The 18,149-nt window shown below is 40.9% G+C and overlaps 1 protein-coding gene across 10 annotated transcripts in view; it reads right to left on the bottom strand.

The window, feature by feature from the left end:
* The window catches only part of DLGAP3 (DLG associated protein 3), an 811,006-nt gene that overhangs the window by 257,912 nt on the left and 534,945 nt on the right, over window positions 1-18,149 (bottom strand). For 3 of the 10 annotated variants that reach the window (XM_077295789.1, XM_077295786.1, XM_077295790.1), the window contains exons 4-5: window positions 15,426-15,631; window positions 13,915-13,978 (exon numbers count right to left, since the gene is read on the bottom strand). The exons of 4 other annotated variants lie outside the window; for them this stretch is intronic. In XM_077295789.1, the coding sequence (XP_077151904.1) occupies window positions 13,915-13,978; window positions 15,426-15,631 (270 nt within the window). Of the gene's footprint in view, window positions 1-13,914; window positions 14,027-15,425; window positions 15,632-18,149 lie in introns of all 10 variants that reach the window. 3 more of the 10 variants (XM_077295787.1, XM_077295785.1, XM_077295788.1) reach the window with 1 other exon arrangement.

An 18,149-nucleotide genomic window follows, 5' to 3' on the forward strand; every position in this document is an offset into this window, starting at 1 on the left:
ACTTGAGTAGGCCAAAATCCTTCTAGGAAAGAGTCTTGAAGACAGATAAGACCAAGATAGAGCTTATTGGAAAAGCACATCATTCTACTGTTTACTGAAAAGAGAATGAGGCCTACAAAGAAAAGAACACATTACATACAGTCAAATACGATGGGGGTTCAACTATATTTTGGGGTTGTTTTGTTGCCTCTGGCACTGAGTGCCTTGACAATGTGCAAGACTTTATGAAATCTGAAGATTACCAAAGAATTTTGGGTCATAATGTAGTGCCCAGTGTTAGAAAGCTGGGTTTATGCCCTAGGTCATGGGTCTTCCAGTAAGACAATGACCCCAAACATATTACAAGAAGCACCCAAAAAATGGATGGAAACAAAGTGCTGGAGAGTCCTGGAATGCACAGCAATGAGTCTGAATCTAAATCCCATTGAACACCCGGGGAGAGATCTTAAAATTGCTGTTGGGAGAAGGCATCCTTCAAATATGAGAGACCTGGAGCAGTCTGCAAAAGAAGAGTGATCCAAAATTCCATTTGAGAGGTCTAAGAAGCTTGTTGATGGTTATAGGAAGCAATTGATTGCAGTTTTTTATTCCAAAGGGTGTGCAACCTAATACTAAATTGAGGCTGCCAACAATTTTGGCTGGCCCATTTTTAGGGATTTGTGTAAAATTATGTCCAATTTGCCTCTTAGGCTACTTTCACACTAGCGTTAACAGCAAACCATCGCAAATCGTCTTTTTGCAGAAAAAACGCATCCTGCAAAAGTGCTTGCAGGATGCGTTTTTTCACCATAGAATTGTATTGGCGACGCATTGTGACAGATTGTCATATGTCGTGTACGTCGTACGACGTATGCTTCAAAATTTGGCGACACGTCGTCGGCAAAAAACGTTGCTTGTAACGTTTTTTGTCTCTGCCTAAAAAACATGTCGCGACGCATCCTGCGGCATGCGTCGTTGGCTACAATGGAAGCCTATGAGCGACGGATGCGTCGGGACACGTCGTACGACGCAATGCAGCGCTACAATACGTTTTTTTACACTGAGCATGCTCAGAAGCAGGATTTTGTTGCCAATTGGCCAGACACCCCCAAATCTATATAAACCTGGCCTGGGCCTTCAACCCCACATATGCCAGCAAGAAGACCAAGAGAGGAGAAGCCTGCCAGCAAGACTCTAGACTGCCAGCAAGACTCCAGACTGCCAGCAAGACTCCAGACTGCCACCAAGACTCCAGCCTGCCACAAGACTCCAGCCAGCCTGCCACAAGACTCCAGCCATCCTGCCACAAGACTCCAGCCAGCCTGTCACAAGACTCCAGCCACCATAGAGCCAGTGTGAGTATTGTAATTTTTGTGTGCGTCTGTGTGCCTGTGCATTTGTGTGTGTATGAGGTACTGACTACAGCAAGAGCTTAAAACCAGAAGAGAACCAGAGGCCTGCCATCGTCCTGCAACAGCCAGTGCCATGCTAGAGTCCAGATCCACCCTGATGCCAGCCACTGTGAAGACATGCAGCTCCAGCCAGAGGACTGTCAGCCTTTTTACGTGTGTGTGTGTGTGTGTGTGTGTGTGTATGTGTGTGCGTATGCGTCTTCTGTTTGGGTCCGCCTTTGTGCCTTTGTACATATGTGTATTTGCATAAAGCTTATGTGCTTTTGTGTGTGTGTGTGTGTGTGTGTATATGTGTATTTTCGTACGGCTGTGTTCTTTTGTATGTATGTCTTCATGTGCCTGCACCTTATTATGCCTTTGCCAATCTTATGCCTGTTCATGTGTTATGCTTGTGTTATGACTGCGCCTGTGTGCTTGCAGGCATGTTTGTGTGCGTCTTGTTGATTGCATGTGCATTTGTCCATGCCTTAATTGGTTAATTGCCTTTTTCTGATGTATTTACTAAGTATAGTGGTCTGTGCAGCATGTGGTTTAAATGTGTTTTTTTTCTCTTTTTTTTTTTTTTTTTTTTTTTTAAATCGGATGTATTTTTGCAAAGTCTAGTGGTCTGCAGCTTGTGGTTTTAATGTGTGAGCGTGCATTTTTTTTTTTAATATTTAAAAGTGTTGATTTTTTTTATTACTGTTGAAACCATTCCCAGTTGATGTACTTGTATTTAAAATAAAGAGCATCTCAGCTCCTAATTGTGATGTAAAAAAAAAAAATAAAAATAATAAAATGTTTATTAAAAAAATGTCCGTAGTATCATTTCAGAAAGGTAAATTTAAAACTGGTGTATGTACCAATGGTTACACATGCAATACAGAGTTGGTTGAGGGCTCATTTTTTAATAAAGGTTATACTTTAAAGGTTTTTTGGGGGAGGTGATTTTTGAAAATAAAATGTGGTAAATATATTTTTACATGGTGGGTTCACATTTCAAAATATTTTTTTTGGCACATGGAAATGAATGGTATAACGTGCACCTGTTTTTGGGTTTTGGTGTTCACCTTTAATGAACATTTCTCACATCATTTTAGCAGGGTGTTTATCGTTAAACATTACCTAGTTCGGGGGGTGGTCTAACTATAAATCCATTATACTTATTACAGATACACCAGGGACCACATCCACTGACCAGCCCACCAGGACCACATCCTCACATCTTTAGGGTATGTGCACACGTCCGGATTTCTTGCAGAAATTTCCTGAAGAAAACCGGAAATTTTCTGCAAGAAATCGTCATTTTTTTTTTGCGTTTTTTTTCCGTTTTTTTCGCGTTTTTTTTTAGCATTCTGCAAGCGTAATTAGCTTGCAGAATGCTAAAGTTTTCCAAGCGATCTGTAGCATCGCTTGGAAAACTGACTGACAGGTTGGTCACACTTGTCAAACATAGTGTTTGACAAGTGTGACCAACTTTTTACTATAGATGCTGCTTATGCAGCATCTATAGTAAAAGATAGAATGTTTAAAAATAATAAAAAAAATAAAAAAAATGGTTATACTCACCCAGACGATCTCCTCAGCGGCGTCCGTTCCTCTTCCTATAGCTGGTGTGTGCACGCAGGACCTTCCATGACGTCGCGGTCATGTGAGCAGTCACGTGAGCGGTCACATGACCGCTCACGACCAATCACAAGACAGTGACGTCATCACAGGTCCTTCACCGCACACCAGCTATAGGAACCGAAGCGGCAGCATGCAGCGGTGAGGCGGGAACACTGCGGGGGACATCGCAGGTGAGTATATGACTATTTTTTATTTTAATTCTTTTATTTTTGACCAATTATATGGTGCCCAGTGCGTGGAGGAGAGTCTCCTCTCCTCCACCCTGGGTACCAACCGCACATAATCTGCTTACTTCCCGCATGGTGTGCACAGCCCCGTGCGGGAAGTAAGCAGATCAATGGACTCCTAGGTGTGCGGAATCCCCGCAATTACGCATTTTTAATGAACATGTTGCTTTTTTTTCCGCAATGCGATTTTTTCGCGGAAAAAATCGCAACATTTGCACAAAAAATGCGGAATACACTGTAAATAATAGGAGGCATATGTTAGCGTTTTTTTCGCGCTTTTATCGCGGTTTTATAGCGGAAAAAACGCGAAAAAAAGCAAAAAATCCTGACGTGTGCACATACCCTTAAAAGTAAGTTTTGAAGACCCCAAATCTGCTACTTCAATGTGTAGAGTAGATTGCAAGTGTCTTTTAACTTACAGAGACACCAGGACCACAGCCGCCGGCCTTCCCACCGCCACAATGTCCTCTTCTGACAGCCCTCCTCCACAGCAACAGCGTGTATTGGTAAGTTAACACAAAAATTGTTTGGTTTTTTGGGGTTTTTTAATTTACATTTTTGTTGATCACTACATGCATAAATTATGTTTAAACAGGAAGCTGAATCAGGTAAGGAGCTGTCAGAAGGGGCCGAGACGGGTGGAGAGATGCAAGTAGAGGAGGAACCAAGTGTAAGTAGTGGCGAAACAGTTGCTTCACACATCACACCGCACCATACACAAAACAGATTTTCATATATAACTTAACACAGAAAACATATGCCTACATTAAAGATAATTTTTTTCCTTTATTTCAGTCTCCTGCTGCTGCTGCTCAACATTCAGCAAACCGTGAAGGTTCTCCCAGCCGCTCCCAGAGTCGGCGGAATCGTCACCGCGGTCGGCCATCAGTGAGTTTTTTTTGAGGGGGGATTCTATTGGTACTTTTGTGTTTCAGTGTACTAATTTTTTTGTTTTTCTTCTTTTTTTTACACAGGCTTCACAGCGTGCTCCCGCCGAAGACTTTGATGACGACATAGATATAGACTGTCTCATTGAGGAGGTTCATGAGCGGGAGCCGCTGTGGAACATGGCTGACCGCAGGCATGCCGATACCAGTGTCACCCGTCGGCTCTGGGAGGAAGTATGCCATAACATCTTTCCGAGGTGGGAGGACCTTCTTCCACAGCAGCAGAGCAAACTATGTAAGTATTCACTTTTCAGTGATGTTTTGAGCTGAATGTAATGTATTGTATTTAACAATCTTTTTTTCTTTTCATTCTTGTCTTCACAGGTGGAAAGGTTAGGAAGCGGTGGCAGTCACTGAGGGATCGCTTTAAGAGGGAATTTAACGAGGAGATGCAGGCCCCGAGTGGCTCAGCAGGAAGGAAGAGGAGCAAATATAAATATGGCCCTGCCCTCTCCTTCCTGAGGTGAACCATGCTGAGTAGAGTGTAAGTATTCTACAGCCCACTAATAACCATGTTAACCTGTCTAACTTAGTTTGGTTTCAGTCAGGGCTTTTTCATATCAATATATTGTTTTTGTTTTTTCTTTCACAGCACCTTCTCCAGCCACCGGGCGCCTGCATCTTCCTCTGCGCCCTCTGGAACGATCCCTCCTGAGTCCGCCACTGAGGGCCACGTCGGTAGGCCCCACACCTCTGACCCCTCCTCTGACCCCTCTGTCCACTCCACTTCATCCGCCCCAAGCACTGGAGCATTATTGCAGCCTTCCTTACTCAAATCTGATGCTCAACAGATAGCATTCCCTTTACCCCACCCCTCTGATCCTGCCACCTCTAGACCACCATTAGGTTCGTGGCGGCAGTGACAGAGGGGTCAGGAAAGGAGCTATGCTCCTGAGTTCTTACATCTGAATGCAACCTTCCAAAGCTCTTTCAAAATTTTGGGAGAGCAAGTGACTGCTGGTTTCAACATGGTGCAATCACGCATCAGTGAAACAAGCCATGAAACCAGCAGTCGCTTGGATAGGCTGCATTCAGATGTAAGTCAATCTCCGGCCAATCTTTTTTTCCAATCCATGCTCAGGAGCATGGAGAAGCTTTCTTTTGAGCAACAGATGCGGGTAATGAATACCTGCCATAATGCTCTACTTAAGGCCCTTCATGAACCCCAATCTACCCCCACACCTCCCCACACATCCACTACATTTCCACCCCAGGCCCCATTTCCACCCCACGCCCCACCCCAGGCCCCATTTCCACACCATGCCCCCCATTACCCAACCCAGTCCCAATACCCACGCCAGTCCCAATACCCAACCCAGTCCCAATACCCAACCCAGCCCCAATACCCAACCCAGTCCCAATACCCAACCCAGTCCCAATACCCATCCCGGCCCCCAAACCAAATTTCTTCCCCAATGTTTTCTTCCTTGCCCAGCTTTTCTTCCCCATTAAGCATTCCCCCTACCCCAACACCACCCCCCTCTGGTCAGCCTCCTGCTTTTACCCCCCTTCCACTGCACCAAAACCAAGTAGGGTTTCCCCACCTATCAACGTGGTCCAACCTTCCAGCCCCTCCTCCCCTCGTATCTCCACCCCACACTTTGACGATTTGTAACACATGTACAAATGTTAAAAAATTTTAATTTTATTAAAAAAAAATTGGAAATTTAAGAAAAAAAATTTGAAAATAACAAAAATATGTCTATGTTTTTTGCAAAGAAAAATTTATTTTTTTTAAAAAAAGTTCAAATAAAAAATTCTGTCTGATTTAAATTCTACTCTTTGTGTGTGTGTGGATTCATTAAGGTAATATGGTAACTAATAAAAAAGGTAAAATAAAAATAAACACCAGACGTTTGAAAGGTATAACATATTGGTTTTATTACCAAGAAAACCACGCTTTTGGAACTTTTTTTTGGGGAGAAACACAATTTTTACATAAACAAAACCCATGGAAAACATGTCACACAATGATGTCTTGCCATGGAATCCACCCGACAGGTGACACAAAATAATCCGCAAACTGGTCCCTCATCCTGGTAACAGAACCTGTGGAGCGAACAGAGCTGCTGCAGTAATCCCACAAGGTTGTCTCCAATTCTTCGTCATCCAAGGAAACGGGCTCCTTTGAAAGGACAAAGTTATGGAGCACCACACATGCCTTAACAACCTCGTCTACAGTTTTGGTTTGCAGTTTGATTGCCGTCAGCAGAACTCTCCACTTTGCCGTCAATATACCAAAAGAACACTCTACTACTCTTCTTGCTCTAGTAAGGCGGTAATTAAATACCCATTTGGTATGGTTTAAGTCCCGGCTACTATATGGTTTCAGTAGGTGCGGCGACAGTTGAAACAATTCATCACCTACACAAACATATTGCATGGCTGTTTCACTTGTTCCTGGGAGTGGCGGGAAATCGTAGGTCTCTCCATACAGGCAACGACCCATTGGAGAGTTTTTAAAAACTTGAGAATCGTTGGACCGTCCATAGGCTCCTATGACCACAGCAAGGAACTTGCAGTTGGCGTCTGCAATAGCCATGAGTACGATGGAGAAGTATTTCTTGTAATTGTAGTACTCAGAGCCTGTTCCTGCCGGTTTAGCAATCCTTATGCGTTTCCCGTCAACGGCACCAACACAATTTGGGAAATGGCAAATTTGCTCAAACTGTTCTGCACTTCTCAACCAGATGTCCATTGATGGTTGGGGGATATACTCCGGCTGTAAAGTGTCCCAAATAGCCCGACATATCTCTTTCACTATTCCGGAAATAGTGGAAATGCCCAGCCGGAATTGGTAATGGAACGAAGTCAGAGATTCACCCGTAGCTAGGAAGCTGTAGAAAAAAAAAAAATTAGAAAAAATTGCACAGACCAACAACATTTAGATTTTTTTGGTTTCCTGGTAAAGTTTCAATAAATGGCACTGTGAAATTTTTTTTTAGGACGGGACACACAATAAAACCTGCATGAAACAGCTGTAAAATAGTGGAATTGCCTCAAACAATACAAAAATTACATGCTGCAGAAAATGGTACGCAATGTGTCAGCGCAGTATTGTCTGCAGCATGTAATATAACATTAAATATGAGCAATGACATAAAAAAAAAGCAGTGGAATGTCCACAAAAAAAAAAAAAAACATTCTGCAGAAAATGCAACGCAATGTTTCAGCGCAGTATTTTCTGCAGTCTGTTATAGGACATTCAATATGAGCAATGACATAAAAAAAGAGGCTTACCGCAGGGTCACCATCAGCTGCTCCGCCGGAGTGATGGCAAGCCTCATCCGTGTGTCCTGCCTTTGGATGACATCCCCTAGTTGTTCAAGCAAATAGTCAAAATGTTCCATCCTCATCCATACGTAATTGTAGAATTTGTGGGGATTGTGCCGCAACTCCAGGTAGAGAGTGGACTGGACACCCCAGGTCATCCGCAGTTCATTTATCGGATGTATCCAGAGTCGTCTCCGTCTCCGTTGCTGCAGAAGCATCCTCCGTCTTTCTGCTGCCGCCTCCTTCTCCCGCACTATAATATCTAGGCGATTCGTCTCAAATATCACGTCAGTTACCAAACTCACAATCCTCACAAGAACACCTTCCATCTCTGCCACAAAACTAAAACCCTCAAAGATGGGCTGTAAAAACAGTAACTATATAGTTTTCCATATTTTCCAGTAGCCAATCAAATTTGGGAGCCTCCCATTTTAAAAACGGATCCGTCGTAAAAACGGATGCAACAGATGGTAAAAACGGATGCAACGCATCCATTATTTCGACGGAACCGTTTAGCGGATATGCGACGAAATGCTGTATGCGTTGCATACGTTTTTCACTTTTTTTGACGCATCCGGTTTTTCTGCAAAAAGACGATTTGTAACGGTTTGCAGTTAATGCTAGTGTGAAAGTAGCCTTATTCTCAGTTTTTTTGTGGAACAAAGCAACCAAACGTGTATAACAAAACATGTGTAACTGCAATAATTTTCTGAGAGAAATACTTCATTTTCTGGAACAATTTGAAGGGTGCCAACAATTTTGGCCATGACAATCATACTAAGGATATGTATTACTGGATCCTGTCCTGCCACAGCTCTCTTTCCTAAAAGTGGGGAGAGCTGGCTAGGAGTGATGTAAAAATGGCAAGAATTGCTACATGTTTGTACAGCTTTGAGTTGTACAAAAATGTTGATGAATTGGACCCTATTTCTTTGTCTTTTTTTTACTTCAGAAACTCTTTTTCAAGATGGAAAGACTCCGTGCTAGCCATCCCAAAACAGAATTTACATTTGCTTTTTGAGTTGACTACAGATCATCTTGATTTTACATGCTATGAACATCTTACTGGCATATTTTTTATTATTTATATACAAATGATTGTATTTTCAGCTAAATATGTTAGCATTTAGGGCCCCACTTTAAACTTTTGCGCAGGGAACCACTTTGTCTGAGGGCTGTCCCACAAGTCCAGATAATTCCGGTACCGGAAAAAATCGGTACCGGAGTTATCCGTGTCCGTGTGCTCGTGAGCTCACGTAGGCCATACATGCGGCACACGTGTGCCGCCCGTGTGCCGAGTGGGTACCACACGGAGCGCGCAGGAGACAGCGCTAAAGTTTAGCGTTGTGCCCTGCATCGTGCTGAAGCCGCGATTCATATCTTCTGTGCAGCAGCGTTTGCTGCATAGAAAATATGAATAATAGTGTTTAAAAGAAAGATCTATCTGTCCGCCGCCCTCCCACCCCCTGTGCGCCCCCCCGCTGGTCAGAAAATACTCACCTGCTCTCTTGGCAGCAAAGCAGCTGCTTATAAAAAGCAGGTTTTACTGAGTTATGAACATAGTCTTAAGCTGATTCATGACAAATCAAACTATTAAAAGCTAATTTAGTTGAGGAGTACCATATATTAGTTCGTACACATTTGTATTATTATTATTATTATTATTATTATTATCACATTTTTAGCTGTTGCTTTTTTTCAGTATCCCCAAATTTTAGAAAACACAAAATTATATTGAATATGCTACGGTTTTCATCTGAAACTGGAGTGGCATAGCAGCTCTACTTACAAACTCTGTGTTAGTCATCCCAAAACAGAATTTATAGTTAGGCCGGGGCCACACTACCGCAGAATACGGACGAGTGCTATGTGAGAAAACATCTGCTAGCACTCGGACCAGTGTTAATCTATGGGGCAGCTCAGATCAGGGTATTTTTTCTCAGCCGTATTCGACGTGCATGTAGAATGTACGTGTATATTGTCTGAGACTCGTCAACACAAGTCCATGGGTGCGAGAAAAACTCAGACACCACACGGACAATCCATGTGACTTGCGACAAATACGCACACATTTTCCTCATTTCAGCCCATTGAGCCATTAAATTAAATGGCAAAAAGCAGTGAGAAATGTAAAGCCATACACATGTCATACGAATGTCATACGGATGTCATACAGATACATAGGTGCGAGAAAATTGCATAACTGCATTGCAAACGCATTACACACAAATCACCATATGGAGAACACTTGTGCGACTCTCAGCAGGGAGACTCGGACCGATTTTTCAAACGTTAAGTATGACCCAGCCTTAGAATTTGGTCCGTGTTTTACATTAGTATTTGCTCAGTATTTTATCTCAGCATTTATAAGAAAAAAACCAGGAGAGGAACAATCAGAGGAAAAGTATAACAGAAACACGTCACCACTTCTGTATTTATCACCCACTCCTGGTTTTGGATTACACATACTGAGGTAGAAAAAATTACCAAATACTGATAGTGTGACTGTAGCCTTAGAGAGAAAAGAGGTACTAATACATTTTCTTAAATTTTCTACATTAGAGCTGTGCTAGATCTACACAGCAGGTTCACATGACTGGCCTCCCAGCAATGATATAATCTGCAGTAAAAATTGAGAAAGTTGCACTACTGCCTCCTTTAACCCCTTTCTGACATTAGACGTACTATCCCGTCAAGGAAACCTGGGCCCGTATGACCATCGACGGGATAGTACGTCATATGCAATCAGCCGCGCTCATGGGGGGAGAGCGGCCAAGTGTCAGCTGATTATCACAGCTGACATCTGGTAATATGTGCCAGGAGCGGTCACGGACTGCTCCCGGCACTTTAACCTCCAGAACACTGTGATCAAACAAGATTGCAGCATTCTGGTGGCATAGAGAAGCATCACGCAGGGAGGGGGTTCCCTGCGTGCTCCCCTGAGACCCTCAGAACAATGCGATGTGATCTCCTCCCTGCAGGCCCCCGCATCCAAGATGACCGCGGGGTCCTTCTGGGTCCTGCAGGGAGGCGGCTTGTCAGTGCCTGCTGAGAGCAGGCGCCAGCAAGCCTCCTGCTCTGCCTGTCAGATCGCTGATCTGACACAGTGCTGTGCAAAGTGACTTTATATAGTGATGTCTCACCCTTGGACAATATAAAAAAGTAAAAAAAAAAAATCACACCCTGTAAAAATATATTAAAAAAATCCTAAATAAGGAAAAAAATATATTGTTCCAATAAATACATTTCTTTATGTAAATAAAAAAACAATAAAAGTACACATATTTAGAATCACCGCATCCGTAACGACCCGACTTACAAAACTGTCCCACTAGTTAACCCCTTCAGTGAACACAGTAAAAAAATAAAATAAAAAATTAGGCAAAAAACAATGCTTTATCATCATACTACTGAACAAAAAGTTGAATAACACGCGATCAAAAAGACGGATATAAATAAACATGGTACCGCTGAAAACGACATCTTGTCCTGAAAAAAACGAGCCACCATACAGTGTCGTCAGCAAAAAAAATTAAAAAGTTATAGCTCTCAGAGTAAAGTGATGCAAAAATATTTATTTTTTATATAAAATAGTTTTTATTGTATAAAAGCGCTAAAACATAAAAAAATATATAAATGAGGTATCGCTGTAATCATACTAACCCGAAGAATAAACCTACTTTATCAATTTTACCACACGCAGAACGGTATAAACGCCCCCCATAAAAGAAAATCATTAATTGCTGCTTTTTGTTCATTCTGCCTAACCAAAATCGGAATAAAGAGCGATCAAAAAATGTCATGTGCCCGAAAATGGTATCAATAAAAACGTCAACTCGTCCTGCAAAAAACAAGACCCCACATGACTCTGTGGACCAAAATATGGAAAAATTATAACTCTAAAAATGTGGTGACGCAAAAAATAATTTTTGCAATAAAAAGCATCATTTAGTGTGTGACAGCTGTCAAACATAAAAATCCACAATAAAAACCCGCTATAAATAGTAAATCAACCCCCCTTTATCACCGCCTTAGTTAGGGAAAAATAATAAAATAAAAAAAAGGATTTATTTCCATTTCCCCATTAGGGTTAGGGTTGGGGCTAAAGTTAGGGTTGGGGCTAAAGTTAGGGTTAGGGTTGGGGCAACAGTTAGGATTAGGGTTTGGATTACGTTTACAGTTAGGTTAGGGGTGTGTCAGGGTTAGGGGTGTGGTTGGGGCTATGGTTAGTGTTGGGATTAGGGTTAGGGGTGTGGTTAGGTTTGGGAATAGGGTAAGGAGTGTGTTGGAGTTAGGGTTGGTGTTAGAATTGGGGGGTTCCACTGTTTAGGCACATCAGGGGCTCTGAAAATGCAACATGACATCCGATTTAAATTCCACCCAATTCTGCGTTGAAAAATTAAATGGTGCTCCGTCTCTTCCGAGCTCTACCATGCGCCCAAACAGTGGTTTACCCCCACATATGGGGAATCAGCATACTCAGGACAAATTGGACAACAACATTTGCAGTCCAATTTCTCCTGTTACCTTTGGGAAAATATACATTTGGGGGCTAAAATTCATTTTTGTGGGAAAAAATAATTTTTTATTTTCATGACTCTGCTTCATAAACTTTATTGAAACACTTGGGGGTTCAACGTTCTCACAACACATCTACATAAGTTCCTTGGGGGGTCTAGTTTCCAATATGGGGTCACTTGTGTGGGTTTCTACTGTTTAGGTAAAACAGGGGCTCTGCAAATGCAACATGATGCCCGCCGACCATTCCATCAAAGTCTGCATTCCAAAATGCCACTTCTTCCCTTCTGAGCCCCGACATGTGCCCAAATAATAGTTTTCCCCCACATATGTGGTATCAGCATTCTCAGGACAAATTGCACAACAACTTTTAGGGTCCAGTTTCTACAGATACCCTTGGGAAAATACAAAATTGGGGCTAAAAGTTCATTTTTGTGGAAAAAAAAGATTTCTTAATTTTCACGGCCCAACAATATAAACTTTAGTGAATCAATTGTTGGTTCAAAGTGCACATCACACATCTAGATAAGTTCCTTAGGTGGTCTAGTTTCCAAAATGGGGTCACTTGTGGGGGGTCTCCACAGTTTAGGCACATCACGGGCTCTCCAAACGCGATCTCAATGCCAGCCAATTCTGCGTTGAAAAAGTCAAACGGTTCTCCCTCCCTTCCGAGCTCTGCCATGCGCCCAAAGAGTGGTTTACCCCCACATATGGGGTATCAGCGTACTCAAGACAAATTGCAAAACAACTCTCAGGGTCCAATTTCACCTGTTTCCCTTGAGAAAATAAAAAATTTGGGGCAAAAATATCATTTTTGTGAAAAAATAAATTTTTTTTATTTTTACGGCTCTACATTATTAACTTCTGTGAAGCACTTGGGGGTTCAAAGTGCACACCACACATCTAGATAAGTTTCTTAGGGGGTCTACTTTCCAAAATGGTGTCACTTGTGGGGGTTTCCACTGTTTAGGCACATCAGGGGCTCTCAAAATGTGACATGGCGTCCCATCTCAATTCCAGCCAATTTTGCATTGAAAAGTCAAACGGAGCTCCTTCCGTTCCGAGCTCTGCCATGTGCCCAAACAGTGGTTTACCCCCACATTTGGGTATCGGCGTACTCAGGACAAAATGCAAGTAATATCAAATAAATTTTACCACTATCATGAAGTACAATATGTCACGAGAAAACCGTGTCAGAATCCCTGGGATCCGTTGAAGCGTTCCAGAGTTATAACCTCATAAAGGGACAGTGGTCAGAAGTAAAAAAATTGGCCTGGTCATTAACGTTCAAATCACCCTTGGGGGTAAAGGGGTTAATGTATATTCATTGCTTCATGTGAGCTTTGTGGGGTTTTTAACCGAAAACAGATGGGTAAAAGCCTATTAGCCAAGAATGTCTTATTTTAATACACCGGTATTCCTAAAATGTATTTTTAATCCTCTCAGGATAAGAAAAAATATATAATTTCTTATAGCATCATATAAAATGAACTATAAAAAGTAAAAACTATAAAAAAAAACCAATATTACTCTAAAGAACCATATACAGATATTGGGAATTCTACCCATAACTGTAAAAAAATGTTTACAATAAAATTTCCCCTAAAATAGTTTAAAAGAAACACAAAGTACAATTCCAGGTCAAGTGTTCAGTGAAATATTTTTGAAACTGTTTGCAGTTGGCTGGAGAAAGTTTTATCACATTATCTATACATCATGTCTGCATCACGGCCAATTCCCCAACATATGCATTCCTATGAAATGGATTGATCCTATACAGCCATTTGATGCAATCATTCAAGGCATAGCGATTCAAACCTTGCAGTCCATCCCAACAGCAGCCAGGCTTGTAAAAATGCAAAACGCAAGCAAAGTTGGGTGGTCATGCATCCCACCGGCATTCCATCCATTTCCAGTTATCATTACAGTACATGCAGTTCTAATACTTACCTGACCCATGATGGAGAGACCATATCCATGTCCCTTGGGATGAATTTTAGGTGGAGTGCAGCAGCTGGGACAGTTACAGAGACATGAGTCAGAATATCGCTTACATGGAAACCTAGTGAAGAGTGGTGAGAAAAGGAGCTAATACGGGGAAAAGGAGCATATTTGATAGATATGTTAATCATATAAACAAAGACACATCATTATTAAAAGAAAGAATCTCCAGAGAAAAATGGTTAAGTTTGCTATTTTGCTCACTAGTTTCTAATGCTTGAACATGTTAGGTCAGAAGTGGTTTCTATCTACTTTCCAGGTAGATCTAAATGACTAACCAAGAAGCATAAATAAGGTTAGTCTAGACAGAATACAATATACTATTGGCGCACATATAAAGCATATGCTCAATATCAAATTATCGTAAAAATCTATAGTGAAAATGCTAATATTAGATTTCCGTCCAGCCACAATAAAATAGATTGGACTAAAATGAACAGGGAAGCAGAGCCTGTCTACTGAACATGTGGCCTAGGGGAGACATTTTTAATGTTTTTCAATATTAATGTAACCATTTTCCCAGAATTACTTTCTACTTAAGAGAGCTGCAAAATCAGTTTGGGTTATAGGATAAGGTTGAAAAAGAGCAGTGTGTTCACCTGCACAGGGAATATTTGCTGTCTGCTAGTTATTCAAGGCTTAAGGCTTCTGAATAAATACAAATACAATACAAATAATACAAATACAAATAATGAATCACTAATCGAATCATTGCTGAGTCTATGTGAACTCCAAATACTAAATTAAAATAATGACAAGTAAATATTACTACTGTAGTTGCAATGGATCTACTGAAACATTAATAGATCTGTATTGGTCATAAGCATTTGCTGATCTATCCACAACATAGTTCCTGAACAGCAGATCGGTGGGTCCAGTCCAACACCCGGCACTAACATGATCATCTGTTTTTTGTTCTCATGATGGCTGGATATAAACACTTTTAGCGAAGCTGCACAGCGCAATTCAATTTAAGGTGTAGGCTACTGAAGTACCGCTTCTACTCTAAAGAGCAAAAGCTGTGCTGAAGTAGATGGTAACAGCGGGCAATCCGGAGCAAAAAATGGTTGATCGGTGGGAACTCCAGGTGTCAGACCACACAGATCTGCTATTGATAGCTTATCATGTAGAAAGGTTATAAAATACCTATGTCTGATCAGCCCCTTTAAATCTCCTCTGCAATTCTCAAAGAATGGTACTTTTAATAGGAATCAAACCCAAGATTTTGGACTAAAGATGGTGCAAACCTTTACATAGCAAAGTTCATTAAAAACGTCTCAACCTAAAAGTGTGGTATTATTTTACTGCCTCTTAGGCTTTATTAAGATTAGTATAATGATGATGTACTGAAAAGGCTGAAAAGGACATATTTTTCATGTTCCCTTAAGAGTCTATGAAATCCATTTGAATAGTAAAAAAAAAAATGCCTGTAAGCGAAGGGCCTAAAGAAAATGTCATACTTGTTTCTGGGATGGTCAACACTTGAAGACCTGCGGAATTTCTCCCGTCGGGTGGCACCCTTTGGTGACATTTTGGTGCTGGTGTCAGAGTCCCCACTGTCATCATCCCCCATGGCTTTGATGTAGCTGCCACTCCTCATCCTTCTGCATGGTATTTCTCCTTCTTTCCCAGGTGCCGGATATCCCCCCCATTCGTCTGGTGGAACCTATAGAAACATAAACAATGCACATTTGCACAGCAAGTCGCTGAATGCTATAAGTTTATATTACGATAAAGTTTGATATATAAATATATATCGACACTGTGCAACAGTTTTAGGCTGTAAGAACGCTCTAAAAAATGTAAGCGTTAATAGTTTATTTTTATCAATTACCAGAAGTGAAAGAAAATAGAGAAATCTAGATCAAATCAATAGCTGGTGTGACAACCATTCCTTTGCCTTCTAAACAGCATCAGACATTAATTAGAGAAGATGTCCATGGACATCACAGGAGCTGTCCACAGGACAACTATTAGTTGTATAGTTCCCAAATCTGGCCTTTATGAAAGAGTGGCAAAGCTATTTATGAAAGTAATCACGAAGTTCTGTTTGTAGTTTGTTACAAGTCATGTAGAGGATACATCTAGCATGTGAAAGAAAGGTGCTCTGGTGAGATGAGAAGAAAGTAGAACTTTTTAGGCTAAATGCAAAACACTATGTGTGGAGTAAAAATTAACACTGCAAGTCACTCTGAAAACACCATTCCCACCGTTAAATCGCATCCTACTGAGGGGATGCTTATGTCAGAATGGACCGGAAAACTGATCAGAGTTGATAGAAAGATGGATGGAGCTAAATACAAGGCAATCCTGAAGGAAAACCTGTTAGAGACTGCAAAAAACTTGAGACTGGGGAGCAGTTTCACCTTCCAGCAGGACAATTACCCTAAACATACTGCCAGAGCTACAATGCAATAGTTTAGATGAAATCAGATTCATGTATGTAAATAGCCAAGTCACAGTCCAGAACTAAATCTCATTGATAATCTGTGGCAAGACTTGAAAATTGCTGCTCACAGACACTCTCCATTCAATCTCACTGAGATAGGGTGAGTTTCCAAAGATGAATGGGCAAAAATTTCAGTCCATAGATGTATAAAGCTGGTAGAGACCTACCCTAAAATACTTGCAGCAGTAATTGCAGGGACAGGTGGTCCTATAAAGCATTGACTCAGGTGGGCTGAATACAAATGCACATCACAATTTTCAGATTTACATTTTTAAAATAATTGGAAAAACATGTATCATTAACTTTATGCATCACAAATACTTGCCACTTTCTGTTGGTATATCATACGAAATCCCAATAAAATACATTTAATTTTGTATGTGTAACATGAGGAAATGTGGAAAAGATCATGAGGCATGAATAATTTTTCAAGGCACTATATGCTTCCCTTCAAAATCGGAAGATGTCTAGCAGTGCCATGAGTTTATAACTGGCAGAAATCAGTAAGGCCAAGCTACACCCATCTACTGTCCTGAGAAGTTTGGCTATAATTTGTCTTTATTGATGAATTATGGACAAAAAACATATATTTGACATGGAAACAAGGTAAAGTGACTCATGTATGCATTAACCCCTTCACCCCGAAGCCTGTTTTCACCTAAGTGACAAGGCCAATTTTTAGAATTCTGACCACTGTCACTTTATGAGGTCATAACTCTAAAACGCTTCAACGGATCCTGGCGATTCTGACATTGTTTTCTCATGACATATTGTACTTCATGATAGTGGTGAAACTTCTTCGATATGACTTGCATTTATTTGTGAAAAAAACAAAAATTTGTCGAAAATTATGAAAATTTAGCAATTTTCAAACTTTTAGTTTTTATGCCCTTAAATTAGAGAGTTATATCTCATAATATAGTTAATAAACAACATTTCCCACATGTCTGCTTTACATCAGCACAATTTTGGAAACATAATTTTTTTTTGTTAGGGAGTTATAAGGGTTAAAATTTGACCAGCGATTTCTCATTTTTGCAACAAAATTTGCAAAACCATTTTCTTTACGGACCACCTCACACTTGAAGTGACTTTGAGGGGTCTATATGACAGAAAATGCCCAAAAGTGACACCATTCTAAAAACTGCACCCCTCAAGGTACTCAAAACCACATTCAAAAAGTTTATTAACCCTTCAGGTGCTTCACAGGAATTTTTAGAATGTTTAAAAAAAATTGAACATTTAACTTTTTTTTCACAAAATTTTTACTTCAGAACCAATTTGTTTTATTTTACCAAGGGTAACAGGAGAAATTGGACCAAAAAAGTCGTTGTACAATTTGTCCTGAGTACGCCGTTACCCCACATGTTGGGGTAAACCATTGATTGGGCACATGGCAGAGCTCGGAAGGGAAGGAGCGCCATTTGACTTTTCAATGCAAGATTTGCTGGAATTGAGATCGGAACCCATGTCGCGATTGGAGAGCCCCTGATGTGACTAAACAGTGGAAACCCCCACAAGTGACATCATTTTGGAAAGTAGACCCTCTAAGGAACTAATCTAGATGTGTGGTGAGCACTTTGAACCTCCAAGTGCTTCACAGAAGTTTATAATGTAGAGCCGTAAAAAAAATTCATATTAATTTTCACAAAAAATGATCTTTTTGCCCCAAATTTTTTTATTTTCCCAAGGGTAACAGGATAAATTGGACCCCAAAAGTTGTTGTGCAATTTGT

This window comes from Ranitomeya variabilis, chromosome 3, assembly GCF_051348905.1.
Source record: "Ranitomeya variabilis isolate aRanVar5 chromosome 3, aRanVar5.hap1, whole genome shotgun sequence".
Classification (NCBI taxonomy): Eukaryota; Metazoa; Chordata; class Amphibia; order Anura; family Dendrobatidae; genus Ranitomeya; species Ranitomeya variabilis.